The 18267-nt window shown below is 46.2% G+C and overlaps 2 protein-coding genes across 4 annotated transcripts in view; both read left to right on the top strand.

Moving 5' to 3' along the window:
- TRIP4 (thyroid hormone receptor interactor 4) overlaps window positions 1-7848 on the top strand; it is a 41822-nt gene extending 33974 nt beyond the window's left edge. For both annotated transcript variants that reach the window (XM_066635620.1, XM_066635619.1), the window contains one exon: window positions 5986-7848. In XM_066635620.1, the coding sequence (XP_066491717.1) occupies window positions 5986-6030 (45 nt within the window). In that variant the 3' untranslated portion in view covers window positions 6031-7848. The remainder of the gene's footprint in view (window positions 1-5985) is intronic.
- A 10154-nt stretch (window positions 7849-18002) lies between these two features.
- Window positions 18003-18267, top strand: part of ZNF609 (zinc finger protein 609) — a 113529-nt gene continuing 113264 nt past the window's right edge. For both annotated transcript variants that reach the window (XM_066636029.1, XM_066636028.1), the window contains exon 1: window positions 18003-18221. The gene's annotated coding sequence lies outside the window, so the exon portion shown is untranslated. The remainder of the gene's footprint in view (window positions 18222-18267) is intronic.

The raw sequence follows: 18267 nt of genomic DNA, 5'->3' as shown, positions 1-18267 counted from the left end.
GATCCATCTGACAACTTTAGCATTTATTGCAAAGTCCTTTGCAAGCTCAATTCAGCCAGCAGCTGCTAACTTTCCAGTTTCTCACACTGGACACAATCCATCAGCTCAAGTCCCTTTGAAACAAACAAAACTTGCACTGGAGCTTGTGAATAGGCTCTTATGCAACTCCCATTTATTTACTGCCTTTTACCACACTCCCTCACCCATTTCTGTGTATTTGTAACTCTAGAAGCATACCACATTGTATCACTGGATCTTCCGCCTGTGTTTGCAAAATGTAGATTATCCCTAACCAAGACTGTGAGTTATCCATCACATGGGATTGTGTTTGAGTGATGCAACAGCTCCAGGCCTGTGGCAAAATGCATTACAAATGAGATTTCATGTATCTGAGTAAGGAGCAGCATTCAATAATTGGTGGCAAAAGAAAGGCAGGGTGGAGAGGATGAGATAAGGACTAGAGCAAACCAGATGCTGGAAAGTTCCCAGTGCATGATCTGTTTCTCTCCACCCTCCCTGGCCAGTTAATTATTCTCCCCATCCCATGACTGTGCTGCATAACTTCCTATTTTTGAATAAGCCTTTAAAAGTTTAATAGAAGTAGAAATTCATGAATTAAATGTTTTAAAAACATTTAATTGGCAGAAACATTTATTGGACAAAAACACAAGATATTGCTTGCTGTAGAAGAACTATCAGGCACAGTGTGTAAAACTAATGTTTAGTAATCTTGTATGTGCCCATTTGTAGCTTAACTGGAACCTTCCTCAACAAACAAGACTCGCAAATGGCCCCCTCCCAAAATTCTATGGACATATGAAGCCGCTTTCTACAAGCCATACCATTGGTTCATCTAGTTGACTACCCTGATTGGCAGCATCTGTCCAAAGTTTCTGAGAAGGGGTCTTTCCCAGCCCCACCTGGAGAGATATCACAGATTGAACCTGGGATTTGATGCATGCAAAGCATTGCTCTATCAGAACTATAGACCTATCAGAACATCTATCAGAACATAAGAACAGCCCTACTGGATCAGGCCATAGGCCCATCTAGTCCAGCTTCCTGTGTCTCACGGTGGCCCACCAAATGCCCCAGGGAGCACACCAGATAACAAGAGACCTGCATCCTGGTGCCCTCCCTTGCATCTGGCATTCTGACATAGCCCATTTCTTAAATCAGGAGGTTGCACATACACATCATGGCTTGTAACCCGTAATGGATTTTTCCTCCAGAAACTTGTCCAATCCCCTTTTAAAGGTGTCCAGGCCAGATGCTGTCACCACATCCTGTGGCAAGGAGTTCCACAGACTGACCACACACTTAGTAAAGAAATATTTTCTTTTGTCTGTCCTAACCCTCCCAACACTCAATTTCAGTGGATGTCTCCTGGTTCTGGTGTTATGTGAGAGTGTAAAGGGCATCTCTCTATCCACTTTATCCTTCCCATGCATAATTTTGTATGTCTCAATCATGTCCCCCCTCAAGCGTCTCTTTTCTAGGCTGAAGAGGCCCAAACGCCGTAGCCTTTCCTCATAAGGAAGGCGCCCCAGCCCAGTAATCATCTTCGTCGTTCTCTTTTGCACCTTTTCCATTTCCACTATGTCCTTTCTGAGATGTGGTGACCAGAACTGGAGACAATACTCCAGGTGTGGCCTTACCATTGATTTGTACAACGGCATTATAATATTAGCCGTTTTGTTCTCAATACCTTTTCTAATGATCCCAAGCATAGAATTGGCTTTCTTTACTGCCGCCGCACATTGGGTCGACACTTTCATCGACCTGTCCACCACCACCCCAAGATCTCTCTCCTGATCTGTCACAGACAGCTCAGAACCCATTAGCCTATATGTGAAGTTTTGATTTTTTGCCCCAATGCGCATGACTTTACACTTACTTACATTGAAATGCATCTGCCATTTTGCTGCCTATTCTGCCAGTTTGGAGAGAGCCTTCTGGAGCTCCTCACAATCACTTCTGGTCTTTACCACTCGGAAAAGTTTGGTGTTGTCTGCAAACTTAGCCACCTCACTGCTCAACCCTGTCTCCAGGTCATTTATGAAGAGGTTGAAGAGCACCGGTCCCAGGACAGATCCTTGGGGCACACCGCTTTTCACCTCTCTCCATTGTGAAAATTGCCCATTGACACCCACTCTCTTCAACCAGGTCTCAATCCAGGAGAGGACCTGCCCTCTAATTCCCTGACTGTGGAGTTTTCTCAGTAGCCTTTGGTGAGGCACATGTCAAACGCCTTCTGAAAGTCCAGATATAAAGCACTTTCCAATGTTAACTTTAATTTGATTTGACCTCCTGCAAAAGAAAATGCTTAGGACAGAAGGAAATTTGGAATTCATCCCCTATTCTGTTCATATTCTTAAAATGAGTGAGGCAGGACACCGTGCTGCTATGGAATGGATCCTACATGATGCAAGAATCTGTGGAATTGCTACATTGGAAAAGCAGAACCTCCATGAATTGCCTGGGAGCATCCCTGAACCTAGTTTGTCATTTCGTGTCATGATTTTAAGTGGATTAAGGGTCAAGATTTTGGAAGATCATCAGCAGAGCTGTTACTCAAGAACAAGCCAGGATAGTAGCTAGGGGAAAAACTGTACATGGTGTATCAGTGTGGATGTGTGTTGCAGAAAAACCTCTTTATTGTGAACACCTAGGGGATGAAATGGTTCAATGGAAAGTGGCTGGTCTGTGCCCTCTGTAAAGATGTAGGGTTGTTTTGCTGCCAGTGGTATAGAGGATGCATTTATGGTAGTGGATTTAAAAGACAAGGAATGCATTTTAAAAACCCTGAATGCAAGAGAGAGCGTATAACTGTGCTTTGCAACCAATGGTACTTGTACCACACATGATCCTTCACAGTATGGCAGGTAGTATCTGGCCTCTCTGGTGTAATGACATTGTTATACTACTAGGTAGTATACTAGGTTATACTACTAGGTAGTATATTGTGTTACTGGTTTTGTTTATGTTAGCTGTTGTAATTATATACATATATATTTTAAATTATTACATTAAATTTGTTTGTAAGCTGCCTTGGAGGCTCTTTGGCAGACCAAAAGGCAGGAGCAAACGTATCCTTATAAATGTTGTAATAGAGCACCAAAGAGCAGCCCTCGCCCCCTTTGCAAATCTGTGTTTTGGTGGTATTGAAGGTTGATTTACCAATATTGGTAAAACTGGACAAGCCTGGCCATGCGTGGTAGAGCTAGGACCCTTTGTACTTGGAGGGGGAGAAAGCAGTTAGCAAATGGTTAGTGAACCTGAGAACCCTGGAGACTAAGTGGCTTTTTTGCTCACTGCTGTTTCAAGTGTCGTCTGTTGGCATCCTTATATATCGACTCTTGCTCTCTGTGTCCCATGCTCAGCTGCACAGAGCTCTGAGCAATGTGAATGATTGGTTCTGGCTTGGCTTGTACAGTAGCATGTGCATCTCAGAGTGGTGAAGATGCAGCTAATGAGTTACTGCTGGTTATGGATGAGCATGTCTAGAGTCAGCCAGTGCCCTGACTGAGCAGAGATCAGTGTGAGCAGGCTCCTTCTGACAAATGCTCCTGTCTAGAGCAATGGACGGTGGGCCAAGGGCAGCTGCTTCCTTGTACTGATTAAAGAGTACAAATAGCAGCAGGAGAAGGTGGCAGAGTACGTGCCCAGGCTATAAAAGCAAAGGACAGGGCTGGGTGCAAAGGGCAGGGACTTGCTAATATGCAGGTGGGTTCTCCTCTTTTGAGTTCCCCCACCCTCTGTCTCATGTAGAATTAATTACTCTGCAGTTAATCCAAGCCTTGCAGGAAAGGAAGAACTGGGCTGCATGAGTTTGTGAAGCTGCTTTATACTGAGTCAGACCCTGGTCCATCTAGGTCAGTATTGTTTGCACTGAGGGTAGTGTCCCTCCAGGGTTCCAGTCAGGAGTCTTTTCCTGAATAGAACCTGACATCTTTTGCATGCAAGGTGTGTTCCATCACTGAGTTATAGACCCTTTGGTAAATGATGTTTATTTCTTTATTATACATATGTCTCACCTTCCTTCTATCACTGAACTCAAGGTGGCATATCTAGAGTTTCAAGGAGTTCTCCTATCCAGGCATTGACCAGACCCATACCTGCTTAGCTTCAAAATGGTTGTTGCATCATGTACCTTCAGGCCACATGTTAGGAAATAGCTCTGTTATGGTCATCCTAGTGGAGTGATATGCCATGCAGAGCTGTAAGGCACACTGGAGCCATCTTGCCTGAGCTGAGAAGAGAGAGAGCTAATACAATCATAGCCAGAAGCATTGTGGCTATTGATCTGGTAACTTGGTCTTTAGGGACTTGGTCTTTAGGGTCTAAAGGGCACACTTGACTCACCATCCTGATGGCCCCAGCTGCCTGCTCCTAGCAGTTTGGGTGGATGCTACCTTAGACTTCCACCTTCCCACTTTTAAGAAGAGTGACAGTGGTTGGCATTAATCCTGCCAGCATTGCACGGGCTGTAGACAGCCATACTCTGGGTGTTAATTTTCAATGGTTGTGTCTTTCAGATGGTATTTTAAGATGATTGTGTCTTTTCAGATGATATTTTAAGGCGCTGGGTTCTAGTGACCATACATGTTTATGACTGGGAAAGCTGTTTAGTCATGCCTCTTCTCCCTCTAGCCTACTTCCCAAATCTTCAGTTTACATTAGTTGTTGGACTGCTGCTTTCCTTAAGCTCTTTCTTTCCAGTGCATCTGCCTTGCAGGTATGGATCTTTGGAGAACAGAGCAACCTCGAGTGCATTTGAGAGTGTGTGTGATAGACTGGTTAGAGCAGGGGTGTCAAACTTGTTTCATACAGAGGGCCGAAGTTAGCATTCAGGACTCCAACTGAGGGCTGGAAGTGACATCATTAAGCAGCTAGTGGCCAGAAATCAGATCCTGTTCTCATACAGAAACTCATTAACAGCAAATGACAGAAGAGAAAGCACACAAATCTTAATCATATTTCAAGATTTGGGGAAGCCCAGTTTTCATGTGTGCTGCTATTTCAGCTGTAACACCTTAGCAGCTAAGAGCCTGAGGGCTGGATAAAAAGCTTCTGAGGGCCGCATCCAGCCCTTGGGCCTTAGGTTTGATACCCCAGGATTAGAGGGTTGGCCTTAGATGGGAGGGGGTCCAAGTTTAAATCTCTACTTGATGGTTGGCAACCTTCAGTCTTGAAAGACTATGGTATACTATAAGCCTACAGCACCCGGTATTCCCCGGGCGGCCTCCCATCCAAGTTCTAACCAGGCCTGACCCTGCTTAGCTTCCAAGATCAGACAGGTCATGATGTTCTTGGGCTGGTGTCTTGCCCCAAGAGAGACAGGAGTTACTGTATGAAGCAGAGAAAGAGAAGAGTTGTCTGCCTCTCAGACAAACCTGTAAGCTCTCAAGACCTTGTATGCTGAGTTTCACTACTGGGGTGCTTCCTGGGTACAAGTAAATGTTAATTTTGCTAACATGTGACAGTGCCTTTTGTCCAGTGGGCAGCCATGTCTGCGTCCAGTCAGTATGCTTGGATGCATGTGCCTCTGGAAAAACTGTCTGTTGGCTCTGTTTGGGGTTTGGGCTGCACACGGCCCCCAGTATCTGTCTTTCACAATGGCTGGCAGTTGCCTTCATTTTACCTGAGCATACTGGCCTGTTTTCCTTCTCCTCCTTGCAGCTGTTGACAGCAAAAGTGGTGGCAGCAGCGACAGCCACCGCTGTTAATTTCCACTCCCTCCCCAGCCCCCTGGATTTTTTCCCCTTCCCTCTCGAACAATGTGCCTCACAGCTCCCTGTGTCACTGCAGCAAAGAGTTTGGAAATGCTTTGCCCCTGAAGCAGGAAAATTGAATGTGACAAGAACACACTAACTGGGAGACCTTGTTGCCTGCAGCTGATTTACATTGCAAATAACCTTTAAAAATGAGTGCTCATGAGAACTTCCCTCCTCCACTACTTCCTTCTTTTTGTTTTTTTAACAGGGAAGCTGGATTCGAAGATTCATCAGGGAGCAAAGAAGGGGTTAATGAGGCAGAAAGCAATATTGTGAGCTGCAGGGCAGGAATCCTGGCTCCCAGGCAGCTGAAGAATGGATCTCAACTCAGCTACCAAGAGATTTCTGGAACAGAGGCCCCATGGATGCTACTGAGCGTGTGTGTGTGTGTGTGGGGGGGGGCATTATGAAAACACAGGCTCTGACAAAGATGGAGAGAACAGCAAAAGAGAAATTGCTATTAGCTTGCATAAATATTACAATCAAAGAGTGAAAATCAAGTGCTGAGTTATCTGTGACCAAACGGCAATGTAGTGAGCCCCTCATAGTGTGTATATTGACATGCTTGTAGTTCTGCCCAATTGTCTGCTTTTGGGCCCAGTCTGAAAGTGCTGCTTTTAAACAGTCCCATTCCAGGAGTTAATGTCAGCTGTCTTACTGCCAAAGCTGAGCATCAATTGGCTTTGTTTTCTTCTTGGCCTTGTTTCTTGCCCACTTTGGAGGTGGAGAAGTCAATTGTGGCATCAGGGTGGTTGGCCCATTGCAGCATTTAGCTTGTTGGTTGATATGCTTGTAAGTGCCCAAAGCCATGGGGGAGAGGGGTGATGGAAGTGGCATCTGGTGCATTGACAAGTTTGGGGGGATGGCATTTGGTGCACCATTTCAGGTGCCAGGAGGCCTTAGACTGACCCCACTTGGCCTCCTATTAAGACCTGCCAAGACTGACACACTTTCAGGCCGACACCAGGACAAAGGTGTCAGTGAGGAAGTGTGGCTGGCTGCCAGCTCTCAGGTTCCTGAGCCAATCACTGCTTAGTTGTTAAAACCCATGCATCAGCGCCATCCAAATAAGCAGACAGGTGTGCAACTGGTTCCTCTTCCTCTGGGTGCAGGAGTTAAAATCCTACAAGTTGCAGCCTGAAACCTTCCTTCCTTCCCAATTGGTCTGAGAATGAGAGCCCCAAGAACACAACCACATCCAAATATATGATAAACTATATATGAACACCTCTGAGTAACGCATACAAAGCTGGCCTTTGTCCATTTAAAGGTATTCCTTGGGGGTTTTTTCTGGTGCCTCTGCACTTGTCTCCCTGCATGCTTCTCTCTGGAGGATTTGTAGAACTCCAGCTCATTTCTTGTGACATTCTCCTCCTTCTCACACTGCAGCCTCAGCACCTGTCTAGCATGTCACTGCATACCAGAGCCAAAGTGTGTCCCCTATGATAATTCATAGTCTTCCATTGCCCCAGATACTTTAAAACATGCTCCCAACTCAGTCCTTCTGACAGGGATCTATTTTTGAAAGCTTCTGCTTCCAAGTCTTTACATGCCTTTTCCTTCAGCTTGTTCATCTTCCTACAAAAGTTGTCTTGTTCTCAGCCAAATGTCTATCAGCCAAATGTCTCCTCTTTGGTCCTTTTCCCCCCACATTCCAGTAGTCTAAGTATCATTTTCGGACTCCTAAGACCTTCATTTGGCTTTTAGGTGTCTCACTCTGGAGTGTGAGCTTGGCTTTCACCCACTCAGCAGGTGTGGACTGCAGTAACAAGTGTCTGGAAATTCCCAGTGAGCATGCATGTGCTGCTGACGCATGCAGAAATGCACAGCCCTTGGTGCCAGTGCTGGCCCAGCAGCCCATTAGGGAGGTGCTGCTGCCAGAGGGGATGGCAAACTGCTCAGAATTAATGAACTAACACTTTGTTACAGCAAGGAGGAGGGGGAGGAGGAGAATACAGAGACAGAAATATACTGTATACTGTATACTGCAAATATATTTGCTTCCATCTAGGCAATTGATTTGAAAATCCATATGCCTGATTTCTTCCTCTGCTTAAAATTTTTTTTTAAATCGTATTGTTTGATAGCTTTATTTCAGTTTTCAAGGCAAAAAAGCTATTGACCAGTTCTAGGGTCAAGGGATCCCTTGACAAAACACCCTTCAGAGGCCCCAGTCTACATGTGTGGGTCTCCCCCTAAGGTTTGGGGGTTACTTTGGTGGAATAACAGTAAAAGCAGTTCTTTTCTCATGCTTGTGCTGATGGTCACCATTGTTTTCTTCCACACTACCCTTGTGGTGCAGCATCCCAGTCATACAGTGTTGACAATATTGTATTTAAAAGAAAAAGACTATCAACACAGCTGCTTAGAAGTGCTTCAGCCCATGTGCCAGTCCCAGAGGGGCTGAAATCTGACATCAGTTGTGGGCCTTGCCTGGGACCTCAATTTCCAAAGGATGACACTGAGTCTGCATAGAGAGAGAGAGAGCACCAGTGTGGGTGGGGTCACATTGAGCATGGAGAGACCAGGAGTTGAATTGTAGCTTGACCATGAAGCTCACATGGTGACCTGGGGTCAGTTACTTACACACTCTCTCTCTCATTAACCTGCCTCACAGGGTTGTTGTGAGGATAAAATAGACTGGGGCAGAACCATCTACAGTACTCAGAGGAAGGGTGGAATAGCATGGTACTAAATAGATATACCTAGAAGGCAGAATTTAAGGAGCTACTTAGGTTCATATAAGGGGCTTGCCTTAGCCCAGGGGTGTCCAAACCCCGAACCGGGGGCCACTTGCGCCCCTCAGGGAGTCCCCAGTCTCCAATGAGACTCTGGCCCTCCAGAGACTTGTTTGAGCCCACGCTGGCCCGACGCAACTGCTGTCAGCAAGAGGATGACTGTTCGACTTCTCACCTGAGCTGTGGGATGAGGGCTCCATCCACTACTTGCTCTTTCACGTCTGTGATGCAGCAGTGGCAGCTAAGGAAAAGCTGGCCTTGTTTTGTGCAAGGCCTTTCATAGGCCTTGAGCTACTGTAAGACCATTCATTCATTCATTCATTCATATAAGTTCTATCTCTAATATATTCATTTATGTAAATTTATTCAAATTTTAAATTGTAAATTAATTCTTTTTTTCCTGGCCCCCAACACAGAAAGATAATGTGGCCCTTCTGCTAAAATGTTTGGACACCCCTGCCTTAGCCCAATATAAATATTGACCTTTATTTAATAGTTGAGCCTTTTGCTTCTATGTTTTGTCACAAACTGCTTTGGAAACTTCTCTGAGTTTTAAAATAAGTTTCTTCTTTGGCATTCAGGTAGAAGCAGAGGCTGGTAAAAAAAAAAAAAATTAAAACAAGCCTTCAGCCCCTTTTGGGCCCCTGGGACTAGTTTCATGTTTCTTTGGAATGGTAGACTGATTTGACACCACCCCAGCAGTTCTCAACTGTGTGCAGCTTCTGCTGCTTGCAGCTTATAACAGTGTTGCCTTTAAATTATGCCTACTTGGATAACAATGCCCAGTGCTGCCAGCCAGGAACCAGCAGGAATAGTCAAGCTTGAAGATTCCTTCCTTTGGAAACTGCTGTTGCTTGTGCTGTGCACTTTTATGGTATCATTTGGGGTTAGTATGAACACACCTGCAACCATCCCTTTGTAGTATATCCAGGCCCTTCTCAGTCCAGGCTATCATTTATCCAGGAACTGCTGCTTTCAGAATTCTCCCAAAGAATGCCTGAAGGCTTTCTTGTCAAAGACTCTCCCCTGCCTTTGTCAACTGGCAATGTGATTTCTCATGGGCCTTGTATAATGGAGGAGGTAGTTTGGACCAGTGAAAAGACCGATCTGGATGCAACCTGGGTTCTGATAAATATGTAACTGAGCTTTGATACCTATTACAATTCCCAGGAACATTGTTTGATGCTCTTGCTACTAGTTTGGATGCCAAGATTGCACATCTCTTCGGAGATTAAGGCAAGATTGTCCCTGCCTCAAACAACATGAAGAAAAGGAACAAGCAGCCAGAGAGGGAGGAAGGGAGGGAGCTTGAACTAGGATAGGGTAGGGGGAGGAGGGAAGGGGACAAGCCCAGCTGTGAAGCTGAGATCAGAGCCAGATTTCATTCTCTTTCACAGCCACTCTGTCTCTGGGTATTCTCACTGCCAAATTCCACCTCCTTTCAAAGGCAAAACCTAATCCAGGATTGCAGGTGTGGGGATGCTCAGAAATCCTCCTCTCTTCCTATTCCACTCACCATTTCCTACCCTGGAAATAGATTAGTGACAAGCTTTGGATTTCTAGTTTCCTGCTGTTCCGACCTTGCTTCAGCCTCTTTCTCTGTAGTATTGAGCACAGCTGTATAGATTCTTCTGAACAGCCAGACTGAAGAAAGATCTTCAATTGTTAGCCACGAAAAAGTGGGGGGGGGGGGAAGACACCATGGGAATTTGTGTCTGATCTTACCTCCTCCCCCTTCATTTTGACAGAAAGGTTCCTCTGACAGAAAGTCAATGCAAAAGACAAAACTGGTGCTAGCCTGGGGGCTTCTCTGTTGGAGACAACCAAACTTCAGTCTGTTCAGTAGGACTGCCTGTGTGATCTTGCTCCTAGGTTAGTGCTGCTTTTGTAGCAGGAGCCTGATGTGAGAGGAAGAACTGGATTTTTTCTTTGCATGTATCTGAGGCTACAATTCTGTCCACACTTACTTGGGAGAAAATACATTGACCAGAATGGGACTTTTGAGTAGGCATGCATAGGATTGTGTTCTCTATCAGCGTAAAGTGATGCACTTTAGGGCAAAAGGGCCTAACTTCATGTATATGATAATGGAGTGAAGTGATGCTGACTATCCATGAAAGAGGGCTTGGAGGTCATGGAGGATTGTTCAATGAAAACATCAGTTCAGTGTGTGGACAATGAAAATGGAAAATTCCATGTTAGGGTTCAATAGGAATTGAAAGGAAAACTGAATGTACCAGTGGCAGGGCTGGCCTATCCATGAGACCATCGGTTCCCAAACTTGCTGAAGCTGTGACACCCCAGAACCAAGAAGGAAGGATGGTAATACAAAACGTGTCATGCAGTGACGTTACCACCATTCACTTCTGGGTTTGGGAGCTTAGTGCAAGCCCCCAAAGAACAGTAAGGGGGTCAGGGCAGGCAGGAGGTTTTTTTCTTCGCAGTGTGCAGTTTTCATGCACTGCAGCTCTTCCCACTGCTCTGAGCCTCCTGCCACTGCTTGAAGGTTCACGCTGCAGTCTCCCTACCAGGGCAGCAGGTGCCCTGCAACACCCTGGAAAGTGCCTCATGACGCCCTGGGTCACAACACACTGATTGGGAAACATTGCATGATGCCAACAGTCACCAGAGCTGGCAGAAGGGGGAGCACTCACCACCATCTGCTTGCCCCCACTGCTACTTCTCCCTCTGTTCCCTGGATTTGAAAAAGAAGAGGGGAATAGAACAGGAAGTGTGGAGCAGAGTAGTGTTGTTGACTTGCACTTAGCATTAAGAAAATCCAGAATTACAACACAACTCTTGATTTTTTTTTCTTAATAGGGTGCTGCACCTTGTGCAACAGCTTCATCTGGCAGGCCTTGTGGGCCATTTTCAGGCCTTGGCTCATGTGCATGTTCCCTACAAGGCAGCCAACCTCATGTGGTGCCACCCCATTTGCAACAATACTGTGAGAGTGGTGAGGCTGAGAACTGATTGATGTATAGTCATCCAAAGGCTGAGTCAGGATTTGAATGCAGGTCCCTCCAGGCCTAGTCCAGCACTCAAGCTGTTGTGCCACACTGAATAATATCTTGGAACATGATCTTGGGTCAATCAAGCCTACAAGGCCTTTCCAAGAAGAAAAGTCTTTGCATATTCAGTGAGAGTCCCTAATAACTGAAAACCAACCTCTTCTGGCTGGGGAGTTTCATCAAATGGGCCAATATCTGCAGATTTAGTTAGTATGCAGGATTAGTGTGGAAAGCAAAAGGGTTTTAGCTAAAATTTTCTGTTGCAGCACAAAGGGTGTGAATCTAGCTACTCAGAAGCTCCATATCAGGATCGAAATCTTCTTGGCAGTTAACCATGTTACAGACTATGCAGTGAGACAGAGAGAATTGCAAGCAAGGTGCCAGAAGGGGAAAAGCTGACAAAAGCTTAGCAAGAGAAGATAATCTACTGTACTTGGATTCTTCATTATTTAAATTACAGTCTGGAACCCCCCAGCAACAGAATTGGTTTTGTTTAAAAGCTAGGCACATACACACAGCTTACACTATGTGTTAACATCCTCTCCCTCCTCCAGAGACTGCTTCTTCTGAAGCAGTACAGCCTTCATTCTCATGAATGGAAAATAGATTTGCTAGCATGATAAATGGATAAAACCCCATGGGCAAAATAGATGCCTCAGCAAAGTATTTTCACAGCTGGGAGCCAATGTATAGGGTATCTCTGCCTATCTTTGCACAGTATGGAGGCTGCACAGTATGTTATGGCCAGAATTCTTGGGGGGTAGGGGAAGGAGAATCCGTCAGATCAAAAGCTGAAAAATCAACAGGGCCCTAAACCAGCCAGAAAAATACTGTACTATTGTACAGTTTGTTATTCCCAATTGACTACATTTTATAGGTAATTTTAAAAAAATAAGTTTCCTTGTGTAGATATTTTTGTTGTGATGCCATGGGTGGTATCCCAAATGGCTCTTGTAAAGCATAATCTTGGAAAGGTCATAAGAACAGCCCCGCTGGATCAGGCCATAGGCCCATCTAGTCCAGCTTCCTGTGTCTCACGGTGGCCCACCAAATGCCCCAGAGAGCACACAAGACAACAAGAGACCTGCATCCTGGTGCCCTCCCTTGCATTTGGCATTCTGTCGCAGCCTATTTCTAAAATCAGGAGGTTGCACGTACACATCCTGATGTATCATCATATAACCCATGATGGATTTTTCCTCCAGAAATTTGTCCAGTCCCCTTTTAAAGCATTTAGGCCAGATGCCATCACGACATCCTGTGGCAAGGAGTTCCACAGACCAGCCACACAGTGAGTAAAGAAATATTTTCTTTTGTCTGTCCTAACTCTCCCACCACTCAATTTTAGTAGATGTCTATGTCAATTTTAGTGGTCTATGCTGGAAGCTGGCATAAAAGTCCTATTCTTCTGTTGAACTTGAAGGCCTTCAGCCCCTGTAATCACTGTATGGAAAAATTGACAAAAATAGCAAAACAATACAAATGAGAAATAAGGTTTCTAATCACTGTATCACTGCTTTCCTTGGACTCTACACTCCTCTCTTTGGAAGAAGCAGTTTGTCTATGCTTTCAAATACATGTCTGTTATATTTGCTATGAGAGAGAAGCCCACTGCAGCCTGGAATTCAAAGAGGCGATCAGCCAATAAATTACTCTTTGACAAGCCCTGCTGTGCGCCATGCTGCAGGTGATTATTCTGCCAGTAGAATCTGGCTGTGATCCCTCTAGGCCACTTCACCCTCCTGCCTACTCTTGACAGCTATGGATTGTTTCCCTCTGAAGTGCTGGAGCATGCCCTGAGCTGAGCCGGTTGTTCCTCACTCCCCACATTTGTGCAGCTGGGAAAACTCCCTTTGGTTCAAAGTAAATATACTCCCCACCCCTTCAGATTTGCCTACATTTCCCCAAGCAGCACTGGACACTGTCAAAATCTACATGGAGAGGTGCTGTGTTTACTGTGTACTTGTGATGGTCTGGGGTACAACCTGAGTGTGTGGATATGATCTTTGAACATAGGAAACTGCCTTGCCTGACTGACTCAGGCCATCGGGCCATCTAATTCAGCATTGGCTACTAAGTTGTAAAGAGCTCCCTACAGCCACAGGGTGCAATCCTAACCAACTTTCCAGCACTGACATTGCAGTGGGAAGGCAATCAAGGGGGCCTCCTCAAGGTAAGTGCATATTTATTATATTACCTTGGGGCTGCACTGTGGCTAGGTTAGTGCTGGAAAGTTGGTTAGGATTGTGCCTTCAAACTGTGACCTTTGCTAGGGTACCAGGAATTGAACCTAGGACCTTCTGTATATGCTGTACCAATGAGTTATGCTCCCTCTTCTCCCAACATATAAATCTGGCTTACACTCATTGGCCCACCTAGCTCCTTATTACCTGCACTGTCCATTCTGCAACAGTTCCCCAAGTTTCAGACAAGGTTTTCCCAGCTCAGTTTGGAGACGGCAGGGACTGAACCCAAGACCTACCTCCCACAAAGCAGGTCTTACATGTGGGAGGCAAAACGTCCCACACGTGGAAGAAGAGAGACGACAAAGGAAGGATGTGTACTATACACATGCCTCCAAAGACTTCCAGATTGTGTATCTTAGCATCTTCACACATGGAGGAACTATCTACAATTTCTCAAGAGTTATTTGGCATTTCATAAAGCTTTATCTCCAAGGAAAACCAGCATGTCCTTTGGAATCCATTGCTCAATGTGCATAGGCCAGCTCTGATAGGCCAGCTATGCAATGCGCATAGGCCAGCTCCTGGGGGGGGCATACGCATTGCTATGACAGAAACTGTCAAGACTCCAGTCTAATTTTTCTCACATGTGACGCTCTGGAGGTCTTGCACTGAAGGAAAAAACTACTTCACCCCATTCCTGGCAAAAGCTGTGAGTTCTGTGTGAGAACACAAGAGACGGAATGCAGGAAGGGGAGTGCCTGCCAGTATTGACTCCCATGCTGAATGCCAGAGGAGCATGGGTGGGGCAGGAACATACAGTAACTTAGAAACAGGACTGTGTAAATTCTGCATGCACATGCATGTGTGTGTTCCTGCATGCAAACAAATACAATGGCCAAGAAAAACTGAATGTTTGTGCAGAAGGGATGAATTGCGCAAATTGGTATACATCTTTTGCATAATCTGCTAATTATGTAGAAGGCAAAGAGAACATATTTTAACAATTTCTACATGCATGCAGTGCACCCATATATTATAATATATACCACTAATTACACTGGATAAAAATGTTTTAAAATTGATTTAAATGTTGATTTGGAATAAAAACACACTATAACAGGCCTTTTTTTAAGGATAACTCCACCATCCACGAAATAAAACCATTTTAGACTGCCTCTAATTGTAAGTAACCCTATTAGCAGGCCAGTTGCCTTTCACTTTTGATGGTTTTTTTAAAGAAACAGTCATTTGCAAAAGAATGAGTTTCATTCCAAGTTGCAGCTAGCATCATTGCCAAGGCCTGTGGTTTAGCAGAAGGGCACACTCAGGTCCCTAAGAGACAGCAGTTACTGCCTGTGTTACAGAAACCAAAAGCTATCTAGCTCAATGCTTTGACCTCTGAGACTGGCTGAAGTGTCCAAAACAGGCCTTGCAAAGCTCTGACTGAAACTGCTGAAACAAGCCAAGAGAGCCTATTTCACGAAACCAGACTTACCCTGAATTGCTCTCCCAGCAGCTGTGGAAGAGGATAATGTACTGCCAGCTGAAGGAAAGCCAAGCCGGGACTAATTCACAGAAGTCTGATGAAGTTCTTGAAAGGCAATAAATCTCCTTTGGCTACAAAGATGCATGCTGCAGAGGGTCAGACCCGCACAATTCCCTCACCAGAGTAAAGAGTTTTATTTATTGTATAACTGGACAGAACAATCTAATCAACAATCAGTCTTGTAAATCATGCCACAGTGCAGAGATGGTGGGCTTTTAGCTAGGCAATACTTAGAGCTGAGCAAAGGAAACAGGCTCCTCCCCTGCCACACCTTTCTCTCCCCCCTCCCCATTTCAGTGACTAGTGCAGGGAGGATAAAAGCAGTGAGCAGTGCATCTTGCAGTGTCACATAATAATTACACTGAAGGCTGTCAAAGGACTGCCCTGCAATTTTACAGAGGGGGTGGGGAGGCTGTCTCTTGGGCAGCTCCCATTCATTTTCATGGACTTGGTGCCAAGGAAGATCCTTGGGAATTGTGCCCAAAGGCAACAGACACATCAAAGCAAATACTGGTAATAGTAATGTCATTTATCTTTTCACAGATTCTTCACAGTATCAAACCATATTCATTCAACAATCTCTTGCTAATTTGATGTTGCTGTATACAGTAGCATATCATATATAAGATACACAGAGGCTGGGTGGCAAACTGTCAGAGGCTGGGTGGCAATGCTGTAGGCATTGCATGCACAAGCAGGGGGTTAGACTAGATGACCTCCAAGGTATTTTCCACTATTCTAAGGGTCCAATCCTATCTAAATTTCCAGTACTGATGCAGCCACAATGCAGCTCTGAGGTAAGAGAACAAATGTTCTCTTGAGGAGGTCTTCGTGACTCCACACCCCATTACAGAATGCAGTGCACACCCCACCCACTGCTACATTGGTTCTGGAAAATTGGATAGGATTGGGCCCTAGGGTAGCAATTCTATACAGACTTACCTGGAAGTAAGTCCCACTGAACTATGAACTGCTTAGGATTGCACCATATAGTGCTAAAACACATATGATTACGTAGGTGATTCATTAAACGTCTATATGTATAATTATGGTTTATAATAATCTCTGTTAACACCTTTCATGTGATGACATGAACTGGTTGTATTTAAAAAAAAACTTTGATAAACAGTATCCCAAGACACTCCTATGTATGTCTATCCCATTAGAGTCAATGGGGCTTACTTACTCCCAGGAAAGTGTGGATAGGATTGGGCTGTCAGCCTCCATAGGGAGGGAGGTTAGGTTGAGAGACAGCAACTGGCTCAAGGTCACTGAATAGGCTTTGTAGCTGAGTGTTTGCCTAATTCCAGCCACTACACAACACTGGCTTTCAACATACCCAGCCCTCAAGATCATGTTCTGAACATGTGGGAAATATAAACTGCTCAGGATAGGGCTGGGAAAGCCCTGAAGCCTGGAGAACCACTGCCTGTCAGTGTAGACAACTGTGAACTTGTTGGGTCCTTGTTCTGAGTACTGTACAGTATAAAACAGCTTCACAAGTTCAAATCTATACATTTTTTGACATGACCTCCAAACTTGGATTCCCAAGGTTATAACTGATTTCTTTTCACCCCTCTTTATCAGGCCAAAAAACTTCATGGGCAGAGGCATAACTTAGAAGCCCTTGCACCCACAGCAGTTATATCACAGAGTCACATGACATTGTGATGTCACTTTTGGGTTCTCCCTGGAGGAGGAGGCACTGGTGGCTTCTCACCACCTTCCTTCTCCTGCGGAGGCTCCCCTTTGAAAGGGTGCTCCCTTCAAAAGGAAGCCTCCACACAAGAAAGAATGGGGGTGTGAAGCTGCTACAAGTGCACCCTCCTCTGGGAGAACCTTAAGTGGCACAACACAGTCACTTCTGGTTCTCCCTGGAGAAGGATGTGCTACAGCTTTGTACCGTCCTTGGCGTAGTAACAGGTGGGGCAGGTGCTCCTCAGGCTCCACCATAATTACACCTCTGCTCTAGGTGGAGAAAGAACTTCCCCTTCTCCCATTCTCAAAGGCAATCCCATTCTCCTCCTAAACAGTTTGTATTAGGGCTCTTCCTTCCCACTGAGTGACTTCTTCTTAAGTGGATGTGTATAGGGTTGCACCCTTTCAGTACTCCACCTAGCTACTCTCCTCCCTTGGATTCTCTTTGTAGCCCAGCCTCCTAAGGTGGCAACTAAACAGAGACATGCAGTGGGTGGGGAGGCAGGTGAGGCAAAGCCTCCCCACTAGAGCCCTTTGAAAAGTGCCACTGCTGCTATGTGAGGTGCAGGGTGGGGAGGCAGGTGAGGCAGAGCCTCCGCACCAGAGTCCTTCAAAAGGTGTCGCTGCCGATGTGTGAGGCACCGAAGCACCCACAACCCAAGCGCTCTGACTTCTCCCTCGCACGCGCTGTGCGCATGGGTTGTGGGTGCTTCGGTGCCTCACACATCGGCAGCGACACCTTTTGAAGGACTCTGGTGCGGAGGCTCTGCCTCACCTGCCGCAGGTGGGGGAGGCTCTGCCTCCCCACCCACCACACGTCCCTGCTCCAGCTCCTTCCTTTTGTGCCCCTGCAGCTGCCTACGCCTCCTTTTCCCCTCTCAGACGGACTTTCCCCTTCCTTACTGCGGCTGAGGCGCGACCCCTTCCGCCCTCCACTCACTCCAATCTCCAGGTTTTCCCTCAGCTCCTCCGCCCCGCCCCGGAATCCACTCCCGGGTCTTCCCTCCGACCGCGGTTCAGGCTCCACGCTCCTGAGAGCCCCTCAACTCGCCCCTCCCCCCTCTGGTGGCCGCGCTGAGGGGAGGAGGTCGAAGCAAGCCCTGGGAGCGCGGCGGCTCGCGTGGGCCTCCCTCCCTATCTCCTCAGGCGGCGGCGGCGGCGGCAGAGATGACGCTGGTGGCGGTGGCTGGGCCGGCCCCCTGAGAGCAGCTCCATGGCGGCGGCGGCGGCTAAGGGGCGCGCCCGGCATCGGCCGGATCCTGAGGGTGAGCCCTGAGGGGGGGGCGCGGGGGAGCCGGGCAGCGTCGTGGA

The sequence above is a fragment of the Tiliqua scincoides genome, chromosome 8 (genome assembly GCF_035046505.1).
Source record: "Tiliqua scincoides isolate rTilSci1 chromosome 8, rTilSci1.hap2, whole genome shotgun sequence".
Taxonomy (NCBI): domain Eukaryota; kingdom Metazoa; phylum Chordata; class Lepidosauria; order Squamata; family Scincidae; genus Tiliqua; species Tiliqua scincoides.
Note: the sequence above shows the minus strand (reverse complement) of the source record. Positions and strands in the feature narration are given on the sequence as shown.